This window comes from Lissotriton helveticus, chromosome 9 (assembly GCF_964261635.1).
Source record: "Lissotriton helveticus chromosome 9, aLisHel1.1, whole genome shotgun sequence".
Taxonomy (NCBI): Eukaryota; Metazoa; Chordata; class Amphibia; order Caudata; family Salamandridae; genus Lissotriton; species Lissotriton helveticus.
Genome location: NC_136070.1, coordinates 925,651,257 through 925,674,499, shown reverse-complemented (window position 1 = coordinate 925,674,499; position 23,243 = coordinate 925,651,257). Strand labels below are relative to the sequence as shown.

General features: G+C 44.0%; 1 protein-coding gene across 3 annotated transcripts in view; it reads right to left on the bottom strand.

Annotated features, from left to right (window-relative positions):
- The window catches only part of LOC144782012 (ribonuclease Oy-like), a 128,839-nt gene that overhangs the window by 19,298 nt on the left and 86,298 nt on the right, over positions 1–23,243 (bottom strand). For all 3 annotated transcript variants that reach the window (XM_078661120.1, XM_078661119.1, XM_078661121.1), the window contains 3 exons: positions 22,135–22,248; positions 4,635–4,683; positions 1,402–1,476 (listed from right to left, as the gene is read on the bottom strand). In XM_078661120.1, the coding sequence (XP_078517246.1) occupies positions 1,402–1,476; positions 4,635–4,683; positions 22,135–22,248 (238 nt within the window). The remainder of the gene's footprint in view (positions 1–1,401; positions 1,477–4,634; positions 4,684–22,134; positions 22,249–23,243) is intronic.

Sequence of the window (23,243 nt, the reverse complement as noted above, 5' to 3'; positions counted from 1 at the left end):
CCTGTGGGCGAAAACTGGAAGTTCGGGAGCGTCACGCCTGTCGTGGGGCGGGACTCCAGCCTTCTGCGGGAAGCCCGCGCCAACAGAGTGGCTGGAGCAGAGGTGACGCGGGGCCCCCATGCCTGAGGGAGAGCCCCACGGTGGCTGCAGAAGTCCTGAGCCTGTAGCAGCGACAAAAGAGCCCGGTGAGTGGGGCTTAGTTGTACCGGGGGCTGGTGCGTGTGTTTGTTTATTTTGGGATTGAGTAGGCGTGCACTGGCTGGGGGCGGCTGCTACATGTGTGTGTGTGCGCACGTTCACAAGCTGCGTGCACTGGCTGGGTGTGTGTGTGTGTGTGTGTGTGTGTGCGCGCGTGTGTGTGTTAAAATAATGCTATTGCACGAGGCTGACTTGCCTCAGAACGGGACAGCAGATGTGCACAGGGCGTGGCTGTACGTGCGGGTACACCTGCTGAAATCGCCGAAAGCTCTGCGCGTGCCCATCTCCTGTCCCACTTCCGAGGCAATTCACTAACAATAGAGCTCGCTGGCGACAGCAGTGCTTCGCACTGCTTACGCCAGGCTCGACCTAAAAAGAAAGAACTGGTGTCAATGATTCATTAAGTGAGGAAATATCTATGGTGCGGGAGGATTCTGTGGGTAGGAAACCTGCTGAAACATGTTACTAGATAAAAGAATAAGACAACTTGACGAAAGTAAAAAGGGAAAAGTGTGAGGTAATTGTGGGTGGGCGGCAGCTGATGTGTGGTAGTGTTGGGAAGGGTGTTTGAAGGGCAAAAACAAAAAGGCAGGTTTTAACAAGATGAGGAGCGCAAAAAGAGTTAAAGGTAGGGGAAGTGTGGAAAGATTCCATGAAGGGAGATTTATGGTGGAACTCCCTCTTAAAAGAAAAAAAGTTGCAGGATTGGATGGGCTTAAGGGAGAAGGAAGGGAAAAACACCCTCTCAGAGAAACAGTCTGAAGAAAGGAGTTATTCTTCAGTAAGGGCTTTAATTTGGTCAACTTGTGAAACCCATTTGTGAAGAGAAACTTGCCAAGAAAGGTTTGACGAACAGATTTCATCAGAACCATTTTCTTCAGGTTGTTTTTTTGTTCAAATCATATGCAACCCTTGCAGAAAACCCCCTGGAGCAAGAACTGTCTAAGCATGATAAGTAAAGGAATCTTGACGCACATGGGCGCCAGTTCAAGATAAAACTCAACACTGTGACACAGACAGAAATGAAGACTGCTCTAGCCACTGCATACCTGTAGTAGCCTATACAATTTGGAGATACTGGCCCAAGATGATTCACTTGCCACCACAATGGATTGTTTTGTTTTGTACACATCATAATAAGTTGGTTGTCGGCTGCTACCTCGGCATTGACGAATGCGAAAAGACTTAAAGGAAATGTCTCACCTTGTCATCTGTCACGCACTGGACCCCGTAAGCCTCGCCTACAACCGGTAGCAGGGCACGGTGAAGGGTTTCGTACTGAGAAGAGAGAACATTTATAAGCATTAATCAAGTCAAATGAACTGCACAAGAAAAAGTGCCCTGAGACAGTTAAAGCTCAGAACAGCTGAGTTTATGAGAGCTGTCAAGGAAACAGGACATTCTGGGCTGTATATGATATACACAGGGAGAGTCCCAACCTACAGTGGGGTTAGGCTAGGAGTGGGTTCAAGCACATCCAGGTTTGCTTGAAGCCTGCTGACATAACACGTTTGTCTGTGATCTTCAGGAATAAAGGATCCATCTGCATGGAGACTCCAGCATTCATGGCCTTGTTTCTTGAGTGTCCAGATATGAAAGATACATTTCACTGGATTCATCTCCCCTGAGTTTTCTGAACAATGATTCATCTCCCTGGAGTTGCAAGGAATAAAAGATCCAACTACCTGGAATTTCTTGGAAACAATAGCTTTATAGCCTTGAATTATTCGTAACCACAGTAGTTTCTTCTTGGGGCGCCAAGCATGAATGATTTGTAATGTGTATGGTTAAGTACATCATCACCATTTTGAAACTCTTACGTTCATAGCCGGGGCCACTGACGCGAGCTCCGTAAATTTGTGGTGGTGTTTGTGAAGATGAAAGTTTGGGACGGCAGATATGGTGGTGCATAGCACACCTGAGGGTATAGATAAAACTTACGTGGCTTTAAAGGCATTGGTGAGGACTGGTGCTTGAAGACACAGCTCGCCTCTTGTTACTGAACAGGCTTCATTATGGATGATGACTGAAGCTCGGTATCTGTGGTGTTGCACTGCACACCTTAGGCTTTTCATTGAGATTCACTGCTGTATGAATTGCTTTCCAAATAGATGTTTCGTTCTTATTCAGAGCCTCCTTGTGTGTTCAAATCTAAATAACCATCTTTTAAAAGCCAAATCCCTATCATGGTAACTTGGCCTTAAACCTAATGTTAGTTTTAACTGATAACTATTTTGAATTCTTTAGGAACAAAGTCTGTTAAAGAGAAGATTTAGCCCGGAATGCTGTAAAAGCATTGTATGAAAACAAGGAGTTTTAGACTCTGGAACCAACCTTTTAGGGACTCAGGGGCATATTTGACAATAGAAGTGGCGGAGCGCGGCATTAGCCCTCTTGGCATAACGCTGCGCTCTGCCACTTCTGAAACGCAGGGCTGCACCATATTTACAACAATATGGTGCAGCCCTGCGTTTTCCCCTGCTCTGGCGCTAACTTTAGCAGCCTAGCACCAACACAGGCACCCTTGTACCATATTGCAAGGGTGTCTGTGTTGCAGCACAAGACTGTTTATGTGCTGGAAGGTGTCCCTTCCTGCACATAAACAATCTGCAATGGTGTTTTGAAACTTCTATGAGTGCTGTTTAATGCCGCACACATAGAAGTTGCTAAAATGTAATTTTTTTAACTGATTGTTTATGTTTAGGTAGGGACACCTTCCTGCACATAAACAATCAATGGAGTTTTGCTGTTTCCATGTGCGCTGCACAATGCAGCACACATGGAAACAGCAAAAACGAGGAGAAATTAAAAATGTATCCACGTTGTGGCATGGTAAGACCAAGGTTTTCCCTGGTCTTAATTTTGGCACTGCCCCACTGAAACACCCATTGCGCTCTCCTTTCACACTAAGTATAGCATGAAAGGGAGCCTTATTTATAAGGGGAAACGGCCTTTACAACGAAGCCGTTTCCCCGAAATCTTTAACCACGCATGCAGTACAACACATGCGTGGTTACCACTAATGCCTTTACCACGCATACCTTTACTACGATGTTTGTAGTAAAGGCATATGTGGTAAAGGTAAAAAGAAAAAAAGGGGGGCTTGGGGGGGTCTCCCCCCCAAATAAAACAACTCACCATAAGTCACGTCGGCGTCAGCGTCGTTAAAGAGAAATCGGAAAAAAATGCCGTTTTCTCTTAACGACGTATGACGTCACCACGCAATTATTCGAGGAAAAGTTTATCCGTGGTAAACGAATTCCGTTGTAACGCATGCGTGGTAAAGGCATGCGTTGCAACGGAATTCGTTGTATCATCATATATTCATTTATAAGACAGCATTAAGCCACGCTAAGTGGCTTAACACTGCCCTGTTAATAAGCGAAGCCCCTATCGCCACCACATCATCTTTAAAAGTGACGTTGTGGTGGTGATTGGGGCTTGTAAATATTTCCCCCTGTTCCTCTAGGCGGACTCAAAGTTGCAATTCAAATACATTTGTTACGTTTTTTCTTCTTTTTTTTGGAGTGATGATTCATAAACTGTAATGAACCAATTCTCAAACCTTCTTAGGTAACGGTCCAAGGACATCGAACACGTTACCTCTGTTCATCAAGCTACCACCTTCTATCATGCACTTAGCCCTCATTAGGAGTTGTCCATAATTCATCCTTGGACTCAAACACTCCCCCTTTTTCCAAAGCGAGAATTACTAGTTCTTTGGTGATACTAGCTGTACATGTAAACTGCTTAGAATTTAGCAGAACAGGCAGAGATCAAGGCGTACACACCTAGGATGTCCTAATGCAACAATCGCATCTTATTACCACATTAATCACCCTAGTCCACGGACTCCTTACGTCTGATGCCAGCTTGGATTCAGTTTATTCTGTTTTAACACTTCTATTCAGAGCTCTGTATAAATATGGCTAATGGTGACGTAGTACTCTCTTGTGAAATGTGATAATTTGAACCTTTCTCTCATGAAGAACAAACCTGACTACATCTAGCGCCTAGTCTGTGCATTCATAAAATGCAACTAAATAAAGAAGCATTGGCAATGAACAGGCCTGCTGGCACAGGCTGCTGACCTTTTGTCTTTGCCAGTGCTTATTTTGTTGGTGCATTTATGTTTGCACACATTGTATGGAAGAGTAGAATGCTGTCAGTCACTGCCGGGTAAGTCAACAGCTGAAGTGGGCTAACCCTGTGGCCCATGCATGCTGTATGCTGTGGTGGGCAGAAGTAATATGTGAATGGCACCACAGCAGACCAATGGATGAAGAGGGCTGACTGAAAGGTCCCTGCAAGAATGTATTAACGCCAGACCTACATTAAAGGGAGGCGGCTTGAGGACTGATGCTCGAAGGAGGTAGATTATGTGCTTGGATGGGACTCAGTGTTGTAGAGTTGATCACGTGGTGCAGGACACATACCTGGTAGCTCTGTTTGCAGGACGGCAGAATTTGTGCTTTCTCTAAGGCTCTGAAATGAAGAAAAAAAAATAATAGCAGTTAGGCAACAACAAGTTTTGCCGCACTGGAGTCAAACGTAACAATCTTTACTTAAGAGCAGGAGCGGCCCATGCAGGTAAGCGCGGTGGGGCGGTGACGGATCTGACCTGCATGTGCAGCTCCTGTATAAGAACTTCCTCCTCACTTCTTGAACTCCGCAAGCAGCTACAGACCTGTCTTTTTGAGTACTCCCACAAGGCCCTAGTTTTGGTTAGACTCTCACCTGCTCAGTGCCTGGACAACCTCTCCATCTAAGACTGCAGAAGAGTAAAACGTTTTGTTGGATGTATGTGCAAGATGGCAAAACCATGGGCAAGGTTACTAAATTTAACATTGCTTAGCAATGCATGAAAATCTGCATCCCTGCGTTGCGCAAAGGGCAAAGAGTTGTGCAGCCCCATGTTTGCAAAGGGTCACACCCTGAGGGTGTTATCGGTGCCCAAAAGGAATCGTTGGACTATAATGAGGATTCCTTCACCACTCATAGCCTTGCAAGATTTGTCTTGCGAGAGATTTGCGCTCGAGGAGCATACATGAAGAGAACCGTCTTTCGGTAAATCGCACCATATGTATATTTGTGTGGAAATGACATGTGTGACGTATTAAAATCATGTGATTTTCCATTTGCTCATTGTTTGCACCTGGTTTCTTCTGGTGCTAGGATTTTCTGACAGAGTCAGGTTTGCACTGTGCCTGCCTGTCACCCTCTATTAGCAGAAATGAATGGGTTAGGCAGTACACAACATAAAGCAATTTTACAAGCACTCAATTCAACTTTTTAGTATACAAAAATGTGCCTGTAAAAACTGATTGCCGCTGCCATTTGCGTCGCATTGCAGTGAATAGGCACTGGGGCAAATGTGTAGTAAATCAGGGCTCACGTGTCTTTATAATAATGAATTGATTTGAATTAGTATGTTTATTTCTTCAATTCGCTCCTCATTATTTTAGCCACATATTGTTTCTCTCTGATTAACATGTCATTTTTGTTGCTATAATTTGTCTCCGCTATTACTTTTTTTAATGTTGCCTTTGCTTTGCTTGACCCTTTATTCAGTTTTACTAATGCTTTTGTTCCTTCCTCAACCATCACTGTTTTGATCAATGTTTATCACTCAGCTTAAACGTCTTAAGTCTGCTTTCTTTGTGTCATTTTTTTGTTTACCTTTTTAATATTTCTTGATTTCTTTGTTTTCTTTTTTCTTATATTTTCTTCATTCTTTCCGTAGATTTTTCTGGTCCTTCAGTTAGTAACTGTGCTCACCTTTCACTCTGTTCTATATTATTCATATTCAGTTTGGCCTTTTAATTCCCTCACAAGCCCTTTGCGCCGAAAGAAACAGTCAGCCACCAACCACTCCCTCTTGGTTTGGAAAGGCAGTACGGGATAAAATGAAAACCCTGTCGGACTGGTGGAGCCTTGGTCTTGTTCTAGAGCCTATTGATGTTCTCATTAAAACATTCAGCCAAGAAAGCAGTCCCTTGGAAAGCAGCTCATGGTGTTTTTAGGCATATGCACGATTTGCTGCTGTGGGCAAAAAATCAGTTCCAGATTACCAAATAGGCAAAGTAGGCACCGGCCTATGAGTCTCACTACTTTTAGGGGCCCGCAATATTGTTTCCAAAAGATAGAAAAAAATTAATCAACTCAAACAAACAAAAAATTTGCATTAAAGTCTCTATAGAGAAAATACTGTATTAATGTAATTTACCCATTAACCGGTAGCGTAACTGGAGGGGGAGGGGGGCAGAGCGCCCCGGGCAACACTTTTTTTTTAGGGTGGTGGGAGTCGTGCCTGTCAACCACCAAGTCGGTCGTCAGTCCCCCCCTTACCTGCACTGAGGCGGCAAACTTAGGGGACGCACCGGGTGGCAGTACGTCTAACTACACCACTACCATTAACAACTTAAAGTATATAAACCAGAGACATCAGATTCACATAACAGTTAGGGCCAGATGTAGGTAGGGTTTTACCGGTCGGTAACGGCCGAATTCGGCCGTTACCGACCGGTAAATGGATATTGATATGTAGGGGAACGAAAACAGGGCAAATCGGTAATTTTACCGAATCGGTAATTTTACCGGTCGGTAAATTTACCGTTCGGTAAATTTACCGATTCTGTAAATTTACCGATCGGTATTTTTACCGATTCGGTAAATATGATATGTAGGTGGGACTCTTCTGAGTCCCACAAGGCCTACAAAATCGGTATTTTACCATCAAATTCTATTTGATGGTGAAATACCGATTCCGGTGTGCATGCACATGTGTGCATGCACACCTGTGCCATATGACAGGCAGACCTCCCCTTAGGGCAGGTATGCCTGCCACATGGCCCCGAACCTTTTTTGGGGGTGCTAGAGGGTGTCAAAGTGACACCCCCTGCACCCTTGTCAAAATCGGTATTTACCGATTCGGTAAATACCAACCGGTAATGCCCCATTCATTCCTATGGGCTTCAAAGCCCATAGGAATGAATGGGGCATTACCGGTCGGTATTTACCGAATCGGTAAATACCGACTTTTAAAAATTCGGTAAATCCACATCTGGATTTACCTACATCTCGGTACTTCTATTTTACCGATTCATAAATACCGAATCGGTAAAATTCGGTATTTATGAGTCGGTAAAATAGAATTACCTACATCTGGCCCTTAGTCTCTTAAAAGCTCATCTTCTGGCAGCTGTCACTTTGAAAAAAATAAAGCCAGTGCATTGGGTATTAGGAGATAATTTGCGAGGGGGCCCCCAACATTTTTAGGTCGAGCCTGTCCCATTCCGCAGGAATGGGATAGGGGAGAATTTTAGTGGGCAAAATAGTTCTCAAACCAATGGGCCGGATTTCAAACAGTTCACGTGAAATCACGTGAACACAAGCACGCGCATTTCCCCACATCAAAGCCATCAGCCGCCCTCCCACAGGCTTCCCCAGCGTGCGCAGTGCGCGCTGGCCTCACTTCTCCTCCCCCCTAATTGCTTGCACTTTCAGCCGTGAGCTACATGAAAGGGTTCCGCTGCCCCGCCCCCTGCTTTACGGCCGCTTTTCATTTCTGCCCGTCATCACATCATCAGCCTCCCTCCCACAGGCAGCTTGTTTTTTTTAAAGAAGACTTGTTTAAACTTGTTTCCCTTGTTGTTCATTGTTTATTTATACACATGACATGCTTCTTTACAGTACGGTGTCCGCTTTTGTATTTATGCATGACATGCTTATTTTCTTTTGCAGGGCGTAAAAATACCTTTGAACAATTCAGCGCAGCGGACATTTCACGAGCTCCGAGCATTCAGCTCCAAAGCTCCATCTCCCCGTAGGGTGCCCTCCCTCCACCATCAAAAACAGTCTGTCTATTTAACTCTCCTTACACGCTCCCCCCCCCCCGCTGCCGGCTTAAGTAGTTCTAACGATTGCCTTTGTAATTTTATTTTTATTTTTATTTTTGATTCTCACTGTTTATTTAATTTGTGCTGATCGATATCTTTTTTTGTAGGCATGGCAGAGGCAAAACTCGAAACCGGTTTCCAAGTACGAAAGTCGGCAGCTCTGTACTTTTCACCATGTCCTGTTATAGCGTGTACTTCTTTTTTTTGGGGGGGGGGCTGCAAATTCAGTTTATTCATGCGCTTGTTCGTACACTGGGAGCTGTGTATATTGAGCCTCCCACCGAAACTCAAACCCGGTTCCCCAGCCTTTAAAGAGGACTACTCCAGCTGTTACGCCACATTCTTTAACTTTGTCCACACACTCCATATGAGTGCCTGCTTTTAAACTCTGTCGCCTGTTTGTTATGTTTTATTTTGCACTTTAATATGGTGCGAACTCGACCTGAAGGTTTCGGAGTGTTTTACATGAGGATCGAGTTGCATTACAGATGGGCACATACGGAGAAGATAAGTGATTTGTCCAGAATTAAAGGATGTTGTCCTGCCAAGACTTGAAACCAGTTTGAAGAATAGGGTCTGTGTGTGTGCCGGGGGCGGGAGGAAGGGGCTGCCTCATTGTTTATTTTGTAAGCAGAATCTGCTTGAGTTATGGTGAAAATACCATCTTTTGCAACCTCCCTCCTACCACCAAAAACAGTGTCTATTTAAAGTCCTTCCACCCCCGCTGTGTACACGACATGCTTATTTTCTTTTACAGGGCGTAAAAATACCTTTGAAGAATTCAGCGTGGCGGACATTTCACGAGCTCCGATCATTCAGCTCCAAAGCTCCATCTACCCGTAGGGTGCCCTCTCTCCTACCACCAAAAACAGTCTATTTAACTCTCATTCCACCCCCGCTGTGTACACAACATGCTTATTTTCTTTTGCAGGCCGTTTAAATAACTTTTAACAATTCAGCGCGGCAGACATTTCACAAGCTCCGAGCATTCAGTTCCAAAGCTCCATCACCCCGTAGGGTGCCCTCCCTCCTACCACCAAAAACAGTCTGTCTATTTAACTCTCCTTACACGCCTCTCCCCCCCCCCCCCCCCCCCCCGCTGCCGGCTTAAGTAGTTCTAACGATTACCTTTGTAATTTTCTTTTTCTTTTTGATTCCCACTGTTTATTTAATTTGTGCTGATCGATATTTTTTTTGTAGGCATGGCAGTGGCAAGACTCGAAACCGGTTTCCAAGTACGAAAGTCGGCAGCTCTGTACTTTTCACCACGTCCTGTTATAGCGCGTACTTCTTTTTTTTGGGGGGGGGCTGCAAATTCAGTTTATTCATGCGCTTGTTCGTACACTGGGAGCTGTGTATGTTGAGCCTCCCACCGAAACTCAAACCTGGTTCCCCAGCCTTTAAAGGGGACTACTCCATCTGTTACGCCACATCCTTTAACTTTGTCCACACACTCCATATGAGTGCGTGCTTTTAAACTCTGTCGCCTGTTTTATATGTTTTATTTTGCACTTTAATATGGTGCGAACTCGACCTGAAGGTTTGGGAGTGTTTTACATGAGGATCGAGTTGTATTACAGATGGGCACATACGGAGAAGATAAGTGATTTGTCCAGAATCAAAGGATGTTGTCCCGCCAAGACTTGAAACCAGTTTGAAGAATAGGGTCTGTGTGTGTGCCGGGGGCGGGAGGAAGGGGCTGCTTCATTGTTTATTTTGTAAGCAGAATCTGCTTGAGTTATGGTGAAAATACCATCTTTTGCAACCTCCCTCCTACCACCAAAAACAGTGTCTATTTAACTGTCCTTCCACCCCCGCTGTGTACACGACATGCTTATTTTCTTTTGCAGGGCGTAAAAATACCTTTGAACAATTCAGCGCGGCGAACATTTCATGAGCTCCGAGCATTCAGCTCCATCTCCCCGTAGGGTGCCCTCCCTCCTACCACCAAAAACAGTCTATTTAACTCTCCTTTGCTAGGCCATCGATCTCACTTTTGGAAATGTTTTTTGAACGGTTGTCTTTAAATGGTTATCCTGGGTGCACGTAATGTGTATGTTACAGAACACTTCACCCGTATTTTAAAACGTAACTCCCATAATCATTGCGTTTCCGAAAATAAATTTGCTTCTAGTAGTTCATCCCCTCCACTCCATCCATCCATCCCCCCACTCCATCCACCATCCATCCATCCCCCACTCCATCCCCCATCCATCCATGCCCCACTCCATCCATCCATCCATCCATCCCCCCACTCCATCCATCCCCCCACTCCATCCATCCCCCCCACTCCATCCATCCATCCATCCACCTCACTCCATCCATCCTACCATCCATCCATCCATTCATCCCCTCCACTCCATCCATCCCACTCCATCCATCGATCCATCCCCCCACTCCATCCATCCATCCCCCCTACTCCATCCATCCATCCACCCCCACTCCATCCATTCACTCCTCCACTCCATTTATCCATCCGCCCCGTCCATTCACCCCCCACTCCATCCACCCCCACTCCATCATTCCATCCATTCATCCCCCCACTCCATCCATCCATCCACCCCGTCCATTCACCCCCCCACTCCATCCATCCACCCCCACTCCATCCATCCATCCATTCATCCCCCCCTCCATCCATCCATCCACCTCACTCCATCCATCCATCCATCCCACTCCATCCATCCATCCATCCATCCATCCCACTCCATCCATCCATCCATCCCACCCATCCATCCATCCCACTCCATCCATCCATTCCCCCACTCCATCCATTCATCCCCCCCACTTCATCCATCCACCCATCCATCCATCCATCCATCCCCCCACTCCATCCATCCATCCCCCCACTCCATCCATCCATCCACCTCACTCCATCCATCCATCCCACTCCATCCATCCATCCATCCATCCATCCCACTCCATCCATCCATTCCCACCACTCCATCCATCCATTCCCACCACTCCATCCATCCATTCCCCCCACTCCATCCATCCATCCCCCCACTCCATCCATCCCCCCACTCCATCCATCCATCCATCCATCCATCCATCCCCCACTCCATCCATCCATCCATCCCCCACTCCATCCATCCATCCATCCCCCACTCCATCCACCCATCCCCCCACTCCATCCATCCATCCCCCACTCCATCCATCCATCCCCCCCACTCCATCCTTCAACCCCCCCCACTCCCTCCCTCGCCCCCCACTCCATCCCTCGCCCCACACTCCATCCCTCGCCCACACTCCATCCCTCGCCCACACTCCATCCCTCGCCCTCCCTCTATCCCTCACCCTCCCTCTATCTCTCGCCCTCCCTCCCTCTATCTCTCGCCCTCCCTCCCTCTATCTCTCGTCCTCCCTCCCTCTATCTCTCGCCCTCCCTCGCTCTATCTCTCGCCCTCCCTCCCTCTATCTCTCGCCCTCCCTCCTTCTATCTCTCTTTCACCCTCCCTCTATCTATCGTTCATCTCCCTGTATCTATCGCATCACCACAGCATCACTCAGCACCACCACAGTATCACTCAGGGGCACCACAGTATCACTCAGGGGCACCACAACATCACTATGCAGTACCACAGCATCACTGAACGCCACAGCATCAGTCAGCACCACAACACCACCAATCTGTGCAACCATTCAACAACAACTGGTTCAAATATGTTCTCTCAATGTTTCAAGCTTTATTACAAATGTCACAAAAAGATGTTAATATTTCACTTCTGTTATTGGATTTTCGTCACAATAAAATACACTGAACATAATCTTCACAAAAGTTATTTACAAAACTTTAAGCTATTGCCATTTAAAAATTACAATAACTTTTATTTAAGTATTAATTATTTAAAAAAATTAAAAGCAATTGTTATTTGTAATATCGATACATCTAAGTCACGTAAATACAACACATATTGCATTACAAATGCTATAGGTGTCACATTTGCGAAAGTTAAAAGTATTGGCATTGTAAATGACAAAGCTATTAATTTCGCTATTTTCAAAACCAACACATAAATTTAAAAAATTGTCATTTACAATACCAATAGCTCAAAGTTTCCTAATGCGAGACCTATTGCATTGCAAATGCTTGTTACTGCATAGGGTCCTCCACAGGGTTTCATCCTGTACTGCAAACAATGCTCCTCCCCACCCTGCTCCCACCCTGACCCCTTGCCCCTGGCTGGTATACCATGTGCCTAGTGTTGAAACATTTTCCTAGGCTGCGTTTAGCTCCCAGTCCAGCCTTGCTTCCCTCCATGACTTCAGACAGCAGTAGCGGAGCACAGCCACCTCAAGTGCTCCCATGGACACACAAGGTCTCAATAGGCCGGAAGTCAGAGTTGGCAGGACTCAAGTTTCACAACTTCCATTTTTACTGCCAGATAGTTGCACTATTTTTTTTATCATTTCAACATATGTGGTTTTCTGTTTGCATTTTAAGAATGCCTCTTTGATCTCTCCACTGTATCTAATACTCGCTTCCAAGCAAGTTGCTCCTGGTATGCTCAACATGAACTGGGAAGTATCTACACTGCAATCTGTTTTGATCAGCTTCCTACCATCCTCCTCTCATACTCCACTCGCCGTTTACAGCTTCGACACTTTACGGCTACCCCGGGCCCAGCCTGTGGTCCAGATGATAACCATTATGTGAGGGGGAGGGGGCAGCAGGGCCACCCACTTCATTTCAGCTAGCTCAAAAGGGTAGCCATGGTATCAGTGATCCATGCCACATACAGGTATAGCACATGCCAAAACTGTGCGCTGCCTGTCTCGTCTTGCCCTTTCCAATCACTCCCGAAGTGACGCAAAACCTGCATCCCCCATTAAAGAAAACATGAAAATTTAGTTTTTTGTTGAAGCCAGGATTAGAGGTACGAGTCTGTCACCTGGTGGAACCAACTGATATTTTAAAGGGCTGCGCCTGTTAGTGTCGCCCGCGTGTGGCTTTTCCCTAGACTAAGGGGGGACGTGCAATGGGCAGCATATCTGGACAGCATAGGGGCAGATGAGTTTTAATTACAATTAGACTAACAACCCTTCACCACCCCATCTGATGGGATCTGCGACACCCTCTAAACATGAGTCATCCTGATTCAACTGATAGCCACGATGATTCCAGTATTAACATCTGCTTAGCTGAGATGTTTTGAGTTGTGAAGGGGGTGAAGAAGCAGCATTTTGCAGACTGGTGTAAGACACATACAGGACACACTGACTTTCATGATGTGCAAACCCACTTCCCAATACAATTATCTGCTGGTTGTATCTCTCTGTCAAGGCTGCTCCTCTGATCTCGGAGATGCTAGGAGGCCACACACACAGCTCTTAATGTTTTCCCGCCTGTCAACTACCACATTTCTACCCGACTCTCGAAGAACGAGGTATTTAGAGGGGAGAAGGTGTGGAGCCACTATAAGGTGATACATCATCTACCTTGTCATTGGTAGGGTAGCACAAGCCAGAGCGTCGCATGCTTTTAGAGGCCCTGGACAGATACATAAGAAAGGGATTGAAAAGAGGCATATAACCATCTCCTCCTCCCATATAATCGTTTGCCTCCAAGAGATGAGTTTCACTTTCATCGACCTCTGCATCGCTGTGATCTTCTTCGAAGAAGGACAATAGGTATCCAAACTAGACTCTGAATTCTGATTTTGATGCATCCTTGGAGGATGATCAGTCCAATACCAACATAATGATGTTCTCCTAGATTATTGCCTGTTAAATGGAAGAATCCTCAAAGGGCATACGCGTCGTCCTTTTTTTGAACCACCATACGCCATGAGGGCAGGTGCAGTTTACCAAGATCCACTAGCTTGACCATTTGTTGGCCATCCTATACAAGCCTGCATTGTGGGTGTCGAAGGTTATGGCAGTGACTACCTCTCTAGCCAGGGAGGAAAGAATGTCCAGAACTAAATTGTGCCATCTACATAGACACTATGCAATTTACTACTCCATGTCTCTAGTGAAGGACATTCCATCGCCGTTGACAGAAAGAGGTACTTCTCTGTGAAAGCTTTTACAAGAACGCTATGAAGAGATTGGATGAAATTCCTTGCTAACATCATATGCACCCAGAAATTAAAGGTGGCATCAGGAAGGCTCTGGATCAAAAGAGGAGATGTGTACCATGCATTCAGCTTATGACACTAAATGAGGAAGTCTCTGCATAGCCTGGAATTGACTGTGGTGTTTTCTTTCTCTCAGGATCTTTACATTTGCATGAGTTGAGAACGCTGACTTTTTTGCCGACTACTTTGAGGTTGTTGTTTTCTTTTGTAGGTGTCCATGTGTCCAGGTTCCCAGTGACATGTTGCAGGGGAGACATTGATTGCCATCTGTTTTGGTAGCCAAGTCAGATATTGAACACGGTGCACAGACATAATATCGACTCCAAAATATCGTCTGGACAGAATATCGAGTTTTAAATATCGTTTGGAGAAAATATCGACTAGACAGAATATCGACAGCCAAAATATCGTTTTTAAGGTAAGTGAAGTAATATCGACTGTAAATAATATAGACAGTGAAAATATCCAAGTATATAATCTAGATAGTAAAAAATTATAGTTTTTTAAATAATATTTAATTATTTATAGTGTGTTTATGTTATAATATGTGTGAAAAGTGTCAATTTATTTTATTATTTTTTTTAATTAATTATTTTTTTAATTATTGTGTAATTTAATTCTGTAGCGGGTTGTGGGTTTATAGGGGAATAGGGTGGGAAGTAATTTAATTATAATTAATTAAATATGTAAATTTATTAATTGGTAGTAATAATTAATTAATTGGTAATTAAATAATATATGTTAATTATTTAAAATTTAATTGGTAATTAATTTTATTTAATTGATTAATTGCTAATTATGTCAATTAAAATAATGTATTTTCTCTAGCGGGTTGTGGGTTTATAGGGGAATAGGGTGGGAAGTAATTTAATTATAATTAATTAAATATGTAAATTTATTAATTGGTAGTAATAATTAATTAATTGGTAATTAAATAATATATGTTAATTATTTAAAATTTAATTGGTAATTAATTTTATTTAATTGATTAATTGCTAATTATGTCAATTAAAATAATTTATTTTCTCTAGCGGGTTGTGGGTTTATAGGGGAATAGGGTGGGAAGTAATTTAATTATAATTAATTAAATATGTAAATTTATTAATTGGTAGTAATAATTAATTAATTGGTAATTAAATAATATATGTTAATTATTTAAAATTTAATTGGTAATTAATTTTATTTAATTGATTAATTGCTAATTATGTCAATTAAAATAATGTATTTTCTCTAGCGGGTTGTGGGTTTATAGGGGAATAGGGTGGGAAGTAATTTAATTATAATTAATTAAATATGTTAATTTAATAATTGGTAGTAATATTTAATTAATTGTTAATTAAAAAATGTTTGTTAATTAATTAAAATGTAATTGGTAATTAATTTTATTTAATTGATTAATTGCTAATTATGTTAAATGAAAGGGGTATTTTTAGGGTTCAGGGTCAGTTTTTAGTTTTTGGGTAAAGGGGTATTTTTAGGGTTCAGGGTCAGTTTTCAGTTTTTGGGTAAAGGGGTATTTTTAGGGTTCAGGGTCAGTTTTCAGTTTTTGGGTAAAGGGGTATTTTTAGGGTTCAGGGTCAGTTTTTAGTTTTTGGGTAAAGGGGTATTTTTAGGGTTCAGGGTCAGTTTTCAGTTTTTGGGTAAAGGGGTATTTTTAGGGTTCAGGGTCAGTTTTCAGTTTTTGGGTAAAGGGGTATTTTTAGGGTTCAGGGTCAGTTTTTAGTTTTTGGGTAAAGGGGTATTTTTAGGGTTCAGGGTCAGTTTTCAGTTTTTGGGTAAAGGGGTATTTTTAGGGTTCAGGGTCAGTTTTCAGTTTTTGGGTCAAGGGGTATTTTTAGGGTTCAGGGTCAGTTTTCAGTTTTTGGGTAAAGGGTTATTTTTAGGGTTCAGGGTCAGTTTTTAGTTTTTGGGTAAAGGGGTATTTTTAGGGTTCAGGGTCAGTTTTGGGTTTTTGGGGTACATATACAATATTGCCTATTATTTAATTAAATGTTGTTACTATATATATATGTTTTAAGAAATATGATTACAAATATATATTTTTTTTACTTTCATTAAATATTTAATTATTAAAAGTTATTTTAAGTATTGTTAATTATATTTTAGTAATTAATTTTTTATATTAATGTAATTAAACATTGTTTTTAGTAAAGTCGATATTTTTTACAACGATATTTTTGTAAACGATATTTTGTAGTCGATATTTTTGTACTTACCTGTTTGTACATACAAACTCGATATTTTTGTAGTAGATATTTTCACCTCGATATTTTGGGTACTCGATATTGTGGTAGTCGATATTCTTTCAGTGATCCATTGAACACTATCAATCTGTTCCCATCTAAAATATTGACTCTTGTCATTGATCCATAGAATATCAACCTTGGGTCAGACCAAAGAATTAGGTTTTATACTTCAAACTGTGCATGCCAGATTTGACAAGAGGTTGTCAGCTTCCCACAAAGCCTTTATTTAGGGTGTGTGATGAGGGTCTTACAGCAATATAAAGGATAGGCAGCTTCTTTCTGAAGAGTTTGTAATTTCTCAGACTGACAATTAGATCCCTGGCACTTGTTTTGACTTATACACGGCCCCTGCGGAGAAGCACTTTCACAGTCCCCCTCTCACATTTACAACAATGAATATGTCTTTTTGGTTAGCAAAAACATTTGTCAGGTGTTTGGAGATTCTTAAGGTTTTGCTTACTAAAGTTTGTTATATAAGCTCTTTCTGAATAGGTTGCGCCTCAGATTCTGGCTTGGTTTCGTCCAAAATAATCTTCTTCTATGGAAAGTAGAACACCACTCTGCTTTCTTTTTTCAAATCCTAAATCTTAAATGACATTTTAGGAAGCATCTCCTAAATGTGATATAGCACTGGAGGTTTACTTTGTACAGCATCTGTCTGTCAGTATGTGGGTGACCTCATGTACATTTTGATACAGCCACGAACAATTTGGTGAATTAAGTAAGTGATCTTAATGGCCAATGCGTGATCAGATATGACCCTCTTACAGTCTAGCTCAAGCTTAAGGTTCTGACCATAGTCAGTATTTTCTGTTTGGGGTCTGGCTAAAATACAATTACAATCACCAAAAGTTGATAAGGAGGGAGGAAATGCTAACGTGTTATGGAGACCTTTCACAAATTGAGAGGAAGGAAACAGATACCTGTGGGAGGTTGAGACGCTACCTGTTCCACCATCCCACGTTTTAACAATACTGAATTCAGCAGAATGGATTTTTTAGATGAAAAATTGAAGTAAAACACACAGACATTTGCAATTGTAGATTTAAAGGTCAGGATTGTCTTATTAAAGAGAGAGATCTGGAAATTTGGACTAACATATGGAAAGTTCCTACTTTAATATGAACTCCCATATGGAAGGTCTCATATTTCTCTGCTTCACCCAAGACCAAATAACAAATCCCAGTAGGCTGAGGGACACAGGAGGATTTCAGGGCGAAATGAGCCGAAAAGCCCTGTGTGCTTTGTTAGTCCATGAAGAAAATATTGCCTTTTTCATACCTATGGCAAATGTTGCCATAAAATAAATCATTAAACGCTGAATTTGCTAAATAGGTTATTGATAGAAGAGCTTCGATCTTCCTGGAGATAGTTTCATCTCTTGCTGTGCTCAATTGGTACAATAAGGAAATGGAGTCAAACAGGTTCCAGTGCTGTTTTGAACTCCAGCTCGGCCATGTAAAGTATGAAAAGGTAAGGAGGGCTGTAGTATTCTTTTGTCCTCCTATCGACGACTCCATGCCAAATACCCATATGCCATTGACAGTTACATTGAGCTTCTCCTCACTGTGAGAAGTTGGCCTGCTGTATGATGTCTCCAATTGTGGGGGCACCTTGTATCAGTCCAAACAATCCTTTATGGTGATGGTTGTAAGTCAACCTTAAAAGACAAGCTATCCTAGGGGTAGCATGGACTAAGCAGCCTAAAGGCTTAACTCAAGAGGGCATGTGAAGCCAGCTGTTTTACCATATGCAATCCTGTAATATCAAATGAAAGGACACCACACAAGTTATATATTATAAAAAGATATGTATTTATTCTCAGAATAATCCCCTGTACTCTTTATGAGTATAGAAGCACAAGCCTTTAAACAAAAGCACAGTATAACATATGAAAGTTGCACAGTTATGGATAGAGCCGGTGGCCTCTCAAACTATATATAAAAAAAGTGGTATAAGTATCACTATTCGATCAGTGGTAAGGCCTAGGGCCTTGGGAATCGCTGGGACTACACTGGACTAACAGCAGTTAGGACGGGAGTAGCCCGCGGGATTCGGGTGCAGCGCTAAAAGCACACGCATGCACCAATGCAAGTCAATGGTGCGTAAAAGTTATCGAGTTACAGTTTTAAGGGTCTTCCGACTGGGCTAGAAGGACAAAACTTTAGACTTAGACACTAGAGGTGTAAATCAATACAGGAGCACTGGCGTTCAAGAGTTACCTCACCCACAGGAAGCGGGTGCACAGGTGCAAAAGCGTGTCGGGTTTCGTCGTGTAGATCTATGGAGCCTGGAGATAAAGATGCTGCAGGCGGCCAGAAGAGAAGTGTCCGGTGTGATCCAAGGGTGGATCGAAGATGTAGAGTACCTGAAAGCAGAGGGGACAGATTCTGGGTCACTAGCCAGTGACCCGGAAGGAACCAGGGAGGAACCAGGCAATGTCGGGCGCAATCAGGTGCTTGACGGGAATCTGGTCTCCGCTGCCACGTGGACTCTGGGGCACGAGGATGTCCAGGAGTGGATCACGAGCTGTCCCACGAAGGCTCTCGCTGTCGGCGGTGTCGGCGGTGTCGGCTTCCGGATCGGAGTTAACAAGCCTTGGCAAGGGCAACCCACGCAGGATTCGAAGATCGCTTCTTACTCGGACTAGCAAGGTCAGAGCGGGTGCTCCTTTTCAGGGGAGCGAGGGCCAGTCTGGAGCAACCAGACTAGCAGTGTAAATTCTTTGGTTCGTCAGTCCTGGGGCCACTAGCTAATGGGCAAGCGACCGGACCAACGCGTCGAGCAGGAAAATGCAAAAGGGCCCCACGCAGCACTCAGTGAGTGTGGAGGGGTGAGCTTTAGTGCAAAAGCTGCTCGGGGCTGGAGCTTCTCAAACTCCAATGCACAGCTTCGAGAAAGCCCCGGGAGCTGCACGGTCAGCGCTTTGTAGTTTTTCCAAGATGGCCTGCCCCACGCTTCAGGTCGCCTCCACGGGTCTCAGCTTTGCAGGGACTGTGGATCGGGCTGTTGGAAGGCAGGCAAGCTGGGTCTTGTTGATCTCTGTCGCTCAAGTTTTGGCGGGAACTGCAACAAAGCAAACGGTGAGGTGCTGGATGGTGCCTGTTTGCACAGGGTGCTCCTTGACCACAAGGGAGATTCTTCAGTCTTCTACGTCGAGTAGGATGTCGAAGGGTCCAGAGTTTCATTTCATAAGTTTCAGTCAGGATGATCTGAGGCTCTGTGGCACAGCTCCTACCTTTATTCCAAATCAAGGGGCTGGATCTCCTGCTAGGGGCCTCCTATGGGGGGGACCCAGGAAGGGGGTGGTTACACCCCTTTCCCTTTGTCCAGTTTCGCGCCAGAGCTGGGGCTGGAGTGCCCCAGAACTGGTTTGACTGGATTTGGCCTGGGACACCTTGTGTGCCCCAGGCAGTGTCTAGTTTCTTTCAACCCTCTCTGCTCCAATCCACTATCTCCTGTCTGGAGTGGTGTAGCACCTCCCTGTGACAGGAAACCCTTTGTCCAGGCCTCCCCTGCCAGGTTTCGGTCAGCAGCAGGAGGTCAGACTTGTGTCGGGGCAGCAGCATCCATTTTGTGATGCTGGGGCTCTGGTTAGGATTAACCGCGTTTTAAGTAAAGTAACATGTCTTCTCCCTCTAGAAGGGGGGAATGCTACCCCCGTCGCCAGGACTGGCGAGGGGGTAGTATTCCAAAGTGTATGACACCAAACACGACATGTTTTAATAAAGCCAAACCAAAGTTAGCAATAACCGAGAGGATTATAATGCACTTAAGAGTATATGGTATGGCAGTATCACTGGAACAGCAGTAAGGAAATGGCTCCGAACGCTGCAGACAGGCTCAGCTCATGCTAGAGCACCATCTCACATAAAACCAAGCACTCTGCCTCCAGGATTGTAAAGGCCTGCCATAGGAGTGACTTATAGGTGCATATGTGTCCAGATATAGGTTTAGACATAGGTATACTATATCTAAGCAAGGGGTGAGTACACCACCTTGCCCCAGCTGAGTGATCAGCCAGTTGTATCGATTTGGATGGCCAGCCAGGGGTGGCAAAAGATATGCTGCAGCCCCTGGTAGGCCTTGGATGCACCTATGCCCTGGGCACCTATAGTGCACTGTACAGGGGCTGATAAGGTGACCCAAGCCAATTTAGTTATGCACCTAGGGTACATGGAGTCCATTTTAAAGAGAGAGCAGATAGCCTGGGGCCCTGAATAGCAGGGTCCCAGGCCAACTAAGTCGAAACCCAGCTAAACACAAGGCAAAAAATCTGGGGTAACCATAGTCAGGTATCCACCTTCCTACACTCACCATTTCACTTTTAACCTTCAAGACGACCCACCAGAAAGTAAACCATTGAAATCTACTACTCACAGGAAAAAGGGATGAGAGGATCCGGTCTTAATGAAAGTTAATGACTGCCCTACAGTGTGTGGGAATGGGAGGAGTGTTTGTCAAATCTTAAAAGGTTTAGGGTGGCATGCGCCAGCTGCTGGAGTCCTGATCCCAGGAGAAAAGCAGACACTACCAGACCCAGCCCAGTGGCCCAGACCAAACCTCCTGAGCCAAGCATGCGTTTCTCTGGGTTGTGGGACACCCCAGATGCCCCTTAAGCTATATCCCAGCAAGTCTTTAATCTGAAGTGTACTTCTATAACTAGAGATTATATAGAGGCCTCAGGAGTGAAATTGGTTAATCTTTTTTCACTGAAAGTGTAATGGAAGCTCCGAACACACTCCCAAGTAGAAATATTAGAGACATAAACGTAAAATGTATTTCAAAATCGCTTCAGGCGGGCACATAGGCAGTACTTAATTTGTAAAAAATTAAATGCCAGGGCCCTACTCAGAAGGCCGCTGAAGCCTGCACCACCCATACCCTGCCAGCGCTGCTAGTGACTACACCAACATAAAAACCTAACATGCACTTCTACAAGTGTGACAATTCAGACTATTTCAGGCCACACAAAGCTATAATAATGGCATGAGGGGCTGGTATTATACATTTTCAATGTATATTGACTTAATAAACACGGTTGTTGTGCGCATCTCAAAATTAAAAAGACAGTGCCACCATGTGGTGGACTGTCACTAGAGCCGGTGCTGACATTTACGTGCCAGTGCCGAGCACCGGAAACCACCAGCACAAATCAAGCACTGTACTGTACACAGGTACAGTAGTAACGGGTGAGCAAGCATCAAGCAGGATACTGGGTAGGTTCTGCCTCACAAGAGTTTGTGATGGGCCTGGCATTACCGATCTAAAGTCACTATAGACGCTAACTATAGGGAACTGAGCTGCATTAGTACTGGGAGTAATAAAGCATTACTAATTCTTCGTCCTGTGTAACATGTTTGCAATTATTGCCCAGAAAGGGGCAAGTGTTTACATATGTACTTTCTCAATAAATAAAGTATACAAAAACCCTTAAGATTAATCCTATGCAAACCCCCTCAATTTTTCTACAAAGCACATAAAAAGATTTGAGGTGCCTTCTGTGACAGCTCGTGAAGCCTCTGGGAAGGACTCTTAAAATATTACTATGTGTAACTTCACAAAGACGTCTGAGCTAACATAACATAATGAACTGTTGTGTAGCATTAGAAGGGTATTACACCGGGGAGTTGTGAGGCGAAAGGTACACCAAACTCTATTTGTTCTTTTTGGGTGCTGAGGAAAGAGATGGGGCTGAGTAATTCCGAATCTCACTTGTCAATGTTGTAAGCTGCAAGGAGTTTGAGCGCCATTCCAAAGTACTTGATGGGAGAGCTGAGGCTTTCGATGCAGGCGGCGCATGTCCCGTGCTTCTGCCATTCATTCATCCTGTGGGAGAAAAATACACGTGTTCACACAGCGCAAATCACATTGTTGTACAAGACTATTTATGGCTGTCTCTATTCTATTTCCTTCCGTTTTCCACATGCTATACAAAATGTTAATTATTTTTAACGTATTTAATTAATTTTTCCATCACACAACAGTTGTACAGCTCCAAAGGTTACGCAGTCATAGTGCTCAATTTGAGCCGGAACTAGATTTTCAAAACCGGCACTTGTAATACTCTGCCACAAGGTGGAGCTGTCTGGCTAATCTAGAGGTGACCGCAACAATTAATTATTCATTCAATATACACTACAAATTACTATTATCTGCCACCCAAGCCAATCTTATAGTTTTGGGGGACCTGGAATAGTCTGAATTGTCACACTTGTAGGAGTGTGATGGTTAGTAGTAGTGTTGTTGCTGTCATTAGCAGCATGACTGGGGCAATGCGTAGTGCAAGCTGCAGTGGCCTCCTGACGAGAGCCCAGGCACGCTAGTCTTTTTCTTTCTCTGCCTTTTGTCTTCTTTATTTTCGTCTCCTTTTTTATATCTTTTTCCTGCCCTTAGTTCACTCACTTCACTTCTTGACCTTCCTCTTTGGCCTTTATTGTTACCCTTTTGCTGGCTCTACTTCCGATCTTGTCCCTGGTTTTGTCTTTCACCTCCGTAACTGGTCTGTGCCGGCTTCGCCACTGCCCACCATTCTGCCCCTTCCCTCCTGGACTGCCTCTCCCACCTCCCAGAACTACTTAATGGAGGCCGCAGTGAGGCTCCAGTGAGTAGCCCTCTACTCCTTGTTCTGGTTGCCACTCCCCCACGTCACAGCAGCACAGGGTAACCGCTCTTGGCCCTCCAGCTGCATACTCTGTAGTTCGAAACCCAGTCCCCCAGCCGACACTAGTCTTTTTCTTTCTCTGCCCTTTATACTCCTTATTCTAGTTTTTTCTATCTTTTTCCAGCCATTATTTCACTCTCCACTTCTTGACCTTCTCCTT